We start from the raw sequence: 11,606 nt of genomic DNA on the forward strand, positions 1-11,606 counted from the left end.
TCACTTTTTTTCATACAGATAGTTAATTGTCCCAATGATGAGTTATTGAAAAATATATTCCTTTCCTACTGATTTGAAATGCTGCATTGATTGTGGTGGGCTGAATGTGACCGCCAAAGACAACCGGTCCTAACTGCTGCAATCTGTGAATGTCACCTCATAAGGTGAAGTTTTACAGATGAGACTGAGTTATGGATCTTGAGATAAGATGATTCTGAATTACCTGGGAGGGTTCTAAATGCTATCATAGGTGTCCTTATTTTAGAGAGAGGCAGTGGGCGATTAAACACATACATTGAGGAGAAGGCAAGGTGAAATCAGAGGCAGAGATTGGGGTTATGTTGCCGTTAGCCAAGGACGGCCAGCAGCCACCAGAACCTGGAAGAAAGAAGGAAGTTATCTCCCCTGAAGCTTCCCAGAGAATTCAGCCCTGCTAATACCTTGATTTTAGACTCCAGAACTCAGAGAATAGATTTCTGTTGTTTTAAGCAACTAAGTTTGTGCTAATTTGTCACAGCAGCCACAGGAAATTAATACATTAATCATATGCCACATTCTTTTATATTTTTTGGTCTCTTTGTGAATTTTATCTTCATTTATTCCACTGTTGTGTCTGCTCTGGTGCCAGTACCATTCTGTTTTAACTAGGAATGTTCACATTCAGATTTACTTTTTTAAATAATTATTTTATTAAAGTTGTATATGACTTTTAACAGTCAAATATTCAAGGATTATAATGTATAAAAGCAGCCCTCCCATTCCTGCTCCAGTTCTGATCTCCAGTGACACCTACATTAACCTCTCTATTTCCCCTGGTATTGCCCCCCCATTCTTCTAAATTCTATATTTTTATGCAGATTTTTTAAAGATTTTATTTTTAAGTAATTTCTACACCCAACATGAGGCTCAAACTTACAGTCCTGACATCAAGAGTCACACACTCTACCGACTGAGCCAACCAGGCACCACTATATGCTGATTTTTGATTTATTGATTTAAGGCATTATCTACCTTAAATGGCAGATGAGGACTTAGCTACCCTTCACCACCACTATCACCACTTGTCCTCCCCGAGTATAGGTATATTAAGTTTATTACATCCAATAAGTGTTCATGTCATTGTGAACAATTGAGTTTTTTAAATTTAATTTTATTTATTTTATTTATTTTTATTTATTTATTTGACAGAGAGACACAGTGAGAGAGGGAATGCAAGCAGGGGGAGCGGGAGAGGGAGAAGCAGGCTTCCTGCCGAGCAGGGAGCCCGATGCAGGGCTCGATCTCAGGACCCTGGGATCATGACCTGAGCCCAAGGCAGACGCTTAAAGACTGAGCTACCCAGGCACCCCCAATTGAGTTTTTTTTTAAGATTTTATTTATTCATTTGAGTGAGAGAGAGCAGCAGAGGGAGGGCCAGAGGGAGAAGCAGACTCCCTGCTGAGCAGGGAGCCCGACTTGGGGCTCAATCCCAGCACCCGGGGATCATGACCTGAGCTGAAGGCAGACATTTAACCAACTGAGCACCCAGGAGCCCACCTAGAGGTCTCTTTTCCAGAGTCCATCTTCCTGCTTAAATTTGGGCTACTTGTTCCTTTTTTTTTTTTTTTTTAAGATTTTATTTATTTGACAGAGAGAGACACAGCAAGAGAGGGAACACAAACAGGGGGAGTGGGAGAGGGAGAAGCAGGCTTTCCACCGAGCCGGGAGCCCGATGTGGGCCTCGATCCCAGGATCCTGGGATCATGACCAGAGCCTAAGGCAGATGCTTAATGACTGAGCCACCCAGGCGCCCCTAAAGATTTTATTTTTAAGTAATATCTACACCCAACGTGGGGCTCAAACTCACAACCCCAAGATCAAGAGTTACATATGCTCCCAGCTGAGCCAGCCAGGTGCCCCTTAGCTACTTGTTCTATGCAGCTGTCATCCTGAGCCTTTCCGTCTTTGCTCTTCTGGGTTGGATTTTGGTCTTCTATATTGCATTGCTACTTTTGAGAAATTTCTTTTTGTGACTCCCAATACTTTGTACATAGTCTACTTTTTCTCTTAAAACTTCTAGGATCTTTTTACACCCAGATTCCTGAAAGTTCACAATGATGCATTTTTGGAGTAAATCTCTTTTTGGATGGAAATTTAGGTCCTTCAGTTATTTTTCAACCTTTTTATTAAATTTTTTAAAAATTTCAGCTATCCTATCTTCTCCTCAAGGGTTCTTTCTTATTCTTTTTTAAAAGATTTATTCATGTGAGAGAGAGAGTGTGTGAGTGAGCAGGGAGAGGGGCAGAGAGAGAGAGAATCTCAAGCAGACTCCATGCTGAGCTCAGAGCCCAACATGGGGCTCAATCTCACAACCCTGAGGTCATGACCTGAGCCAAAACCAAGAGTCAGATGCTCAACTGACTATGCCACCCAGAGACCCTTTTCTTATTTTATTATTCCTCTTTGAGATTATTAGTTAGAGGGCTGTGTTTTGTTTTGTTTCCTTTCTATATTGTCTTAATTTCCCTCAGCTATTTTCTTTTTTCTATTTGTTGGTTTAGGTCAGAGATCTTTCTTGGTGGAGACTTTCCTCATATCTGTTGAGCAGAAGCTTCCTATGTATGCATGAGCTTGTCAACTGGCGAATTTTGCTCTACAGTGAATAGGCAAAGAGTCATCCTTTTATAATGTCCAAATGACATACTCCTTTTCTCTGGAGCTTTTAATTCTTTCCAGAGAAAAGAATGTTACAGTCTTTTCTGAGGAATGGAAAGGTGTGTGTGTGTGTGTGTGTGTGTGTGTGTGAGAGAGAGAGAGAGAGAGAGAGAGAGAGAGAGAGAGAATGCTTTGCTACTGGTGAGCAAAGAATGGGAAAAGTGCTTGACATTCAGTAGTTCTGTATGTGGACTTTCACTTTATCATTTTGTTTTTAAGCCAAGTCTTCTGCTGTGTTGTCTTGCCCAAGTCCAGAACTTTCTTGGTTCAATATCTTCAACTCCCATTGAGTGACACAGATTAGAAAGGGGCCTCAGGGTTCAGCCAGCTATACAGAATTCAATGAATCCTTCTTCCACTTCCAAATGGTAAGTCTTTCAGATATTCTGCAAGATGATTAACTCATTACTTATTAGCATTCCTCTGTTAGTTGCTTAGTGGACAACTTTCTCTCCAAATATGTACTGAAGTCTCTCATCTGCTCTTGTCTTTATACTTACTCTCCCTATACTTATGAGTTAATTGCTTATATTTTTGTTTTATACTTTTACTGTTATTTTAGTGGGTTAGGGAAGGGAAAGCAGATAAGTGCATGGGGTCAATCTGCATTTTTAACAGGACACCTTGTTTTTTAATATCTGAATAACCTCTTCCAGGTTATTTCTCAATGTTGAGTTTTAAGAGTTTCAGGTTTTAAAAATTTACATCCTATATAGTTTTGTTTACTTATAGGCTATATGTAATCACTTCTCAGCCTTTTGGCTAAGATCAAGTATATTTATAGGCTATATGTAATAATTAATGTCTTATACTTGCATTCAGCTTTATTCTTTTTTTTAAGTAAGCTCTGTGCCTAATGTGGGGCTTCAACTCACAACCCTGAGATCAAGAGTTGCATGCTCTACCGAATGAGCCAGCCAGACACCCCACAACTTTATATTTTTCAAAGCAATTTTGCATATGTTATCCCATTTGATCCTCATAATATGAGAGGCTGTGCACTTGGGAAGGTTGGGCATAGCAGAGGACTGGAAGAGGGGCTCGCCTGAAGTATGCAGTGAAGTTGGAAATATTCTTAAATTTCATAGGAGATTAGTTTTAATATCTTTTTAACATAAATTAGTGTTTGATACTTTAATTAAAAGGATTTGAAATATAGTTTTCAGCCATTCTTTCAAAAATATAATTTCTTCTGTAGTTCACTTCCTTTTCCTTAACATATTTTTAAGATTTTTAAAAAATTTTTTAAGTAATCTCCACATCCAATGTGGGGCTCAAACTCATGACTCCGAGATCAAGAGTCATATGCTCCACTGACTGAGCCAGCCAGGCACCCCTTTAGTTACTATTATTTTTTATTTTTTAATTAAAAAAATTTATTTAAGTAATCTCTACACCCAGTATGGGTCTTGAACTCACGACCCTGAGATCAAGGGTCACACGCCCTACTGACTGAGCCAGCCAGGGCCTTCTTCCTTCAGATCCTTGGTCCTGATTCTTATTAGATTATGTCTGGAATGTGGAAAGATTGTTATGAGCTGTCTGTTTAATCTTTCTGTTGCTCAAAAACCTTTCTTGGTGCCACATTACCTATTAAATAAAATATAGAGACCTCTACAATCTATCACCAATCTACCTTTTCCTTCTTCAGCCTATTTTTGGAATGACATTTCCTTGTCTCATGCTGTTAAGATCTCTTTTTTTCTTCAATATTTCACTTGTGGAACTAGCACACCTGAATTCTAATCTTATTTCTGTTATTAATAGGTGTGAGATTATTGGCAAGAGGGGAATAGGAGCTCCCTTGTAAATAATGTACATGTGATATTAATATATGGTCTTTGTGTAACTTAACTTCTCAGACTTCTTTTATACATTTACTAATTCATAGGTAAAATTGACATATAAAAGGTATAAATTACTTAATGTGTATTTTAACAATGAATGAACGAATGACTCTCACCTTTGGATAAGGGCTTGCTAGTGCTGCATAATAATGATAAATAAAATATGAAAAAGACAAAACCAAAAAGATATAAATGGACTTAATAATCAAGTAAACATTTTTCAAAATAATAATGGTTATGCAAAAGCTAGTTATACATGTTAATTGTAGTAAATTTGGAAACTACAGAAAATTATCACCCTTTATCCCACTGCAGAGAAAAATTTTGTTGACATTTTGGACCGTTTTATATCATTAGTTGAAATCATTAACAAACTCTGATTCTTTGAGGAAATGCTGATTGTGTTTGTAAGAAAAGTTATAGATTGGGAGCCAGAGTAATCAGGAGTACTACATTAATATTAAACAGCAAACTTGTCTAATGTATTTTCTTAATCGCATCAAGCAATTATGTTATATTTAGTCAAAAGTCTTTACAGATTATTTTTCTCAAGGAGATTTTAGTGCTTCCATTAGTCTGCATATTACCATCAGTCTGTTTTGCTTCCTTTTTAGTGATGTCACAGGAATGAAATGTTAAAGTGAGTACAGAACTACCTCTAAAGAGAATATTGACTTGTTTTAAGATTTGTACTCAACATCGAAGAGATAGCTAAAAAATTTAAATATTATGTAGTGTAAAAAGGAATAAAATGTTCTATATGGTGACTGTGTTCAAGTGAAAAAAAAACTGTACTCTAACTGGAAATAAAGGAGATTTCTAGTTAAGATGGCATAGTAACATTTGCTCTCAACTCATAGTAATTAGAAAAGAAATTAAGAAGCAAACCCAAGAAGATGTATCTTGGCTAGATAATAAGATAAACATGAACCAAAAACAAAGTGGAAAAATAAAGTAGTAAGTGGGGCTGAAACGAATGTGCTGAGCTCTCAGTGTAGAAATAGGCTCTGGGGGGGGGGGTGGCGCCTGGGTGGCTCAGTTGTTGGGCATCTGCCTTCGGCTCAGGTCATGATCCCAGAGTCCTGGGATCGAGCCCCGCATTGGGCTCCCTGCTCAGCGGGAAGCCTGCTTCTCCCTCTCCCACTCCCCCTGCCTGTGTTCCCTCTCTCGCTGTGTTTCTCTCTGTCAAGTAAATAAATAAATAAAAAGAAATAAGCTCTGGTATTTCTAGAGCTCTGAATTCCTAGATAGGAGTTCAGTTTCTGCAGGTTGGTAGAAATTGTTTCCCGTGCACCATTCCTTCAAACCTTATTAGATCAACAGTATTTCAGATATCACTATAACAGGGGCCCTAAAAAACAGTATAAGATGCTGTGGAAGTGGGAACCCTGAAGGTGAATTGGAAACAGTGTATAACCACTAGTAAGGAGGAATAACCACAGAGGGGAAGAAGGAAAAAATTAAAGATTCTGTACTCACAATGAGCCTATAAAATTCAACCAACAAAATCAACATTTGGAGTATGAATTCATTCCAGGTAAAAATAATTTTATAGAAAAGTCTAAGAATTATATATATTTAGGGTGCCAAAGAGAAAAATTATAGAATGGTAACTGTTAAAAAGGACAAGAAGTTAGGAGACTATGAAGAAGAGCCAATTAGAAATCTTGGAAATTACAAAAGAAAGAAAGAGTCACTGGATATTAAAAAACAAATCTCAATAGCTGGGATGAACTCTAGACAAAACTGAAAAGAGAATTCATAAATTGGAAGATTGTACTGAGGAATTTACTGAAAAGATAGCACAGAAAAACAGATATAAAAATGAGCCAATAAGACCAAATAGAATAACACCCAATAGAAGAAACAGATAAAAAGAAGAAATTATGGCTTAAAAGAAATATTTGAAGGGATAATAGCTTAAAATTTTCTAGAACTGAGGGAAGACATGAATCTCCAGAATGACAATACTCTACCAAAACACATCTTAGCCTGAGGGCATCAAGCTTAAACAGAACACTCTAAAAGATTCAAAAGACCATTAAGCTTCCTCAGAAAGGAGAGATAGTTTGTCCCTAGACTTCTCATTGACTGCAATAGATGCCCTAAGACATGGGGATTCTATCTTCAGAGGATTAAACACTAAAGAATGCTGTGTAATCAACAGAACAGATGCATACATAGCACATATATAGAACCTAAAAACAAAGGGCTGAGTGAAAAACACCCAAAAACTCAGAAATAAAATCTACAACACTGTATCATTTTTATAAGGATGTGTACATAACCCATTTTACAGGAATACATTCAAATTAAAAAGTACACATTCAAGCACATTAGAATGATTGTGAGGAGAGACAGAAATGAGGAAGAAATTAAAAAAGAATCAATATACAAGTAAATGAACAAACAAAAAAATGAGTCTTACATGGACCAATAATGATAACTAGAAAAAAAAAGGAAAAATACAAGAAATTGGTAGTCTAGATTTTTATATACAAGAAACATGAATGGTGGCGCCTGGGTGGCTCAGTTGGTTGAGCACCTGACACTTGGTTTTCATGTGGGTCATGATTTTGGGGTCCCTGGATTGAGCCCCACCTCAGGCTCTGAGCTCAGGGGGTAGTCAGCTGGAGGATTCTCTCCCTTTCCGTCTGCCCCTCTCCCTGTGTGCTCTCTCTCTCTCAAATAAATCTACCTTGAAAAAAAAAAAGGAAACATGAATGAAGGCAAAATAGAGTTTTGTAGATATCAAGATCAAGCATTTTTTTACCTACAGGATTCACTAGAAGAACTATTAAAGAAGGGACCTTTTCAAGAGCAAAGAAGGAAAGTATAGAAATAAGAAATAATGGTTAGCCATCCTTCTTCCTCTTCCCATATGGGAAAACCTGCCCTAATCTAGTTACCTCTGACTGGTTGACAAATTTATTTAGTCCTGATGCTCAGTGAGGAGGACCATTTAGCTCTCACACTAAGCTATATCCACAAACTTTGCCACTATTAGTAACAAAAAATGGGATTTTGGCCTTCAGCTACTACACTTTATATTATTTATTTCTTGTTTAGACCTAATGCAGAGAAAAGGGATGCCATTTATTGGGTCCCCTCAGAGACTCAAACATTTCAAGTAATGAGAACATTGAGAAAAGTGTGGAATTTGGTGTAGTAAAATACACAGTAGAATATACATCAATAAACACAAAATACTTAGGATTAAACAAAAGATATGCAATGCCTCTATCTTAAAAACTCCAGAGCACTACTGAGCGAAATCAAAGAAGACCTAAATAAATGGAGATGCATATTATCATTTTTGCACTGAAAGACACAGTATTGTTAAGATTCCAGTCCTCTGGAATCTGGGATCCCCCCCCAATACCTCTGTAGGTTCAGTGCCACTCCTATCTAAATCCCAGAGCTGTACAACTTAATAGTAAAAAAGATAACTCAGTTTAAAAATGGGCAAAAGACAAACACTTAACCATGGAGTGTATACAAATGGCCAATTAACACATGAAAAAGTGCTCATCATCATCAGTCATCAGTAAAATTCACATTAAAATCATAAGGAAATACCTCTACACAATGACTAGAATGGATAAAACTAGTAATACTGCTAACATTACATATGAGTGAGGATGTGGAACAACTGGGACTCTCATACATTGCTAATGGGAATGTAAAAAGGCAATTTCTTATAAAGTATACGCCAGTTATTTGACAGAATCCTTTTCTATGTCTTTATCCAAAAGGAAAAAAACATTTGTCCACAAGAAGACTTGTATAGCCATGTTCATAGCAGCTTTATTTACAGTAGTAAAAAATGAAAACCTGGTGTTACATTCACACAATGGATTACTATTCAGCAATAATAATAAAAAAAAAGAACACACTAACCAGAGAGGGAAAAACTAAGGTGAAAAAAATCACAGCAGTTATTATTTCTTATAGGCTAAGCATTGGCTGAGAAAGGATACAAGGGTATTTTCTGGGGCCTTGGAAATGTTGTATACCATAATATCCATTTGTCAAAAGTATACAGCTAGTGTCAGAGCCGCTGCCGCCGAGTCCGGATTCAACCTCGTGCGCCACTGATGCCTGCCTGCCTAACGTGCACTCCTGATTCCTTTTGGTTCTAAGTCCAAAATGGCAACTCTCAAAGATCAGCTGATTCAGAATCTTCTTAAGGAAGAACATACCCCCCAGAGTAAGATCACAGTTGTTGGGGTTGGTGCTGTTGGCATGGCTTGTGCCATCAGTATCTTAATGAAGGACTTGGCAGATGAACTTGCTCTTGTTGATGTTATGGAAGACAAACTGAAGGGAGAGATGATGGATCTCCAGCACAGAAGCCTTTTCCTTAGAACACCAAAAATTGTCTCTGGCAAAGATTATAATGTGACTGCAAACTCCAAGCTGGTTATTATCACAGCTGGGGCACGTCAGCAAGAGGGAGAAAGCCGTCTTAATTTGGTCCAGCGTAACGTGAACATCTTTAAGTTCATCATTCCTAATATCATAAAATATAGCCCAAACTGCAAGTTGCTTGTCGTTTCCAATCCATTGGATATCTTGACCTTTGTGGCTTGGAAGATAAGTGGCTTTCCCAAAAACCGTGTTATTGGAAGTGGTTGCAGTCTGGATTCAGCCTGGTTCCGTTACCTAATGGGGGAAAGACTGGGAGTTCACCCATTAAGCTGTCACGGGTGGGTCCTTGGGGAGCATGGAGACTCCAGTGTGCCTGTATGGAGTGGAGTGAACGTTGCTGGTGTCTCTCTGAAGAGTCTGCACCCTGACTTAGGCACTGATGCAGATAAGGAACAGTGGAAAGAGGTTCACAAACAGGTGGTTGACAGTGCCTACGAGGTGATCAAACTGAAAGGCTACACCTCCTGGGCCATTGGACTGTCTGTGGCAGATCTGGCCGAAAGTATAATGAAGAATCTTCATTCTTCATTCATCAATTGGATGCGGGTGCATCCAATTTCCACCATGATTAAGGGTCTCTATGGAATTAAAGATGATGTCTTCCTTAGTGTCCCTTGCATCTTGGGACAGAATGGAATTTCAGATGTTGTGAAGGTGACTCTGACTTCTGAGGAGGAGGCCTGTTTGAAGAAGAGTGCAGATACACTTTGGGGGATCCAAAAGGAGCTGCAGTTTTAAAGTTTTCTAATGTACCACTTCACTGTCTAGACTATAGCAGGATTTTAGTTGGAGGTTGTGTATATTGTCCTTATTATCTGATCTGTTACTCAAGTAATATTAAAATGGCCTAAGAAAAAACATCAGTTTCCTAAAGTTCCAAATAGGAATGGTTCACCAAACCCTGCTGCTGTATCCTGGTACTGGATGATACCTGTCTTTGTAGCCCTAAATTGGTTAACATAAGTTAGCCCCACCGTCTCAGAGGCTCCACTGCCAGAGCTGCGGTTGCTCTGCACACCAGATGTGTGTTTACTGTGTGTTCTGTCACTTCAGGTTCCTTCCCCCAACACCCGACATGCCTAGTCCATCTTTTCCAGTCAGTCACATTCTGGGATCCAATGTATAAATTCAGTATTGCGTGTATTGTGCATAACTGTCCTAAAGGATCTTACTTTGTGTACCATGTATGTCAGAATATAGTGTACATGGCCATATAACGTAAAAAGACAAGGCAGCCAACTAAGTGTCATACCAACTAAAATACCAAATAAATTTTGAACGGTGACTCTTTTTTGAAAAAAAAAAGTATACAGCTAAAAATTGTACACTTCACTGTATGTAAATATTACCAAAAAGAACCATGTATTGATGATGATGATAGAATGAGGTGGTAGGGAGTAGGTGAAAGTATAAATGATATAAAAATGGCAGAATATTGGGATACCTGGGTGGTGCAGTCGGTTAAGTGTCTGACTCTTGGTTTCAGCTCAGGTCATGATCTTGGGGTCCTGGGATCGAGACACCCCCATCATGCGTTCAGCGTGGGGTCTGCTTGGAATTCTCTCTTCCTCTCCCTCTGCCCCTTTCGCTCTTTTCCTCTAAGATGAATAAATCTTTAAAAAAAATTTAAAAATTTTAAAATGGCAGGATGTTGACAAATGAGCTCTTATTTTTGTCTGCATATGTTGAACTATAACTTTTAAAGAAATTTTTAAAAAAGATTATTTATTTTGCAGAGAGAGAGCACGAGGGGGTTGGGAAGGGCAGAGTGAGAAGCAGACTCCCTGCTGAGCAGGGAGCCTGAGGCAGGGCTTGATCCCAGGACTCTGAGATCATGACCTGAGCCGAAGGCAGCTGCTTAACCAACTGAGACACTCAGGCACCCAGACTTTTAAAGAAATTAAAGAAAAAAAACTCATATTTACCCAAAAATTTACCAATTCCAGTTATCTTCATTTTTTTTTAAAAGAATTTATTCATTTATTTGACAGAGACACAGGGAGAGGAGGAACACAAGCGGGGCGGGGTGGGGGGGGGAGTGGGAGAGGGAGAAGCAGGCTTCCCGCTGAGCAGGGAGCCCGATGCGGGGCTCAATCCCAGGACCCTGGGATCATGACCTGAACCGAAGACAGATGCTTAACGACTGAGCCACCCAGGCACCCCCAGTTATCTTCATTATTTCCTGTGGATCCAAATTACTGTTGTAATTTTCCTTCAGCCTGAAAAATTTGGTAGCATTTCTGTAAGTCCCCCAGCCATGAATTCTCTCAGTTCTTTCTCTTAAAATGTATTTTGCTTTCATTTTTAAAGAATAGTTTTGATAGATACAGATTATAGGTTGATAGTTTTTCTTTCATTCAATACTGTAAATATATTCCTCCGCTGTACTCTGGCTTTTGTTGTTTCCTTTGAAAAACTGCCTGTAATTTGTATTTTTGTTGCCCTGTATATAATATTGCCATTTTGCTCTGCTTTTAAGATAAATTTTCTCTTTATCTTTGGATTTAAGCAGTTTATTTATGATATGCCTATTTGTGGTTTTCCTTGTATTTATTGATCTATAAGTTAAAGTCATTTACAAAATCTAGGATGTTTTATTACTTTTTTTTTTTTTTTTTTGCCCCATTCTCCATT

The 11,606-nt window shown here is 38.3% G+C and overlaps 1 protein-coding gene across 2 annotated transcripts; it reads left to right on the top strand.

The window, feature by feature from the left end:
* Window positions 1-8,653: 8,653 nt before the first annotated feature.
* Window positions 8,654-9,975, top strand: LOC112839949 (L-lactate dehydrogenase A chain-like). Of its 2 annotated transcripts, XM_025893131.2 has the most exons (2): window positions 8,654-9,377; window positions 9,668-9,975. In XM_025893131.2, exons 1-2 carry the CDS (start codon window positions 8,691-8,693, stop codon window positions 9,821-9,823), a joined length of 843 nt encoding a protein of 280 aa, XP_025748916.1. In that variant the 5' UTR covers window positions 8,654-8,690; the 3' UTR covers window positions 9,824-9,975. The 2 variants fall into 2 exon arrangements, with proteins under 2 accessions (XP_025748916.1, XP_025748902.1); XM_025893117.2 differs by having other exon boundaries at window positions 8,656-9,973.
* The last annotated feature ends 1,631 nt before the right edge of the window (window positions 9,976-11,606 follow it).

Source organism: Callorhinus ursinus, unplaced genomic scaffold, assembly GCF_003265705.2.
Source record: "Callorhinus ursinus isolate GAN/ISIS: 27379988/994484 unplaced genomic scaffold, GSC_fseal_2.0 scaffold2, whole genome shotgun sequence".
NCBI classification, from domain to species: Eukaryota; Metazoa; Chordata; class Mammalia; order Carnivora; family Otariidae; genus Callorhinus; species Callorhinus ursinus.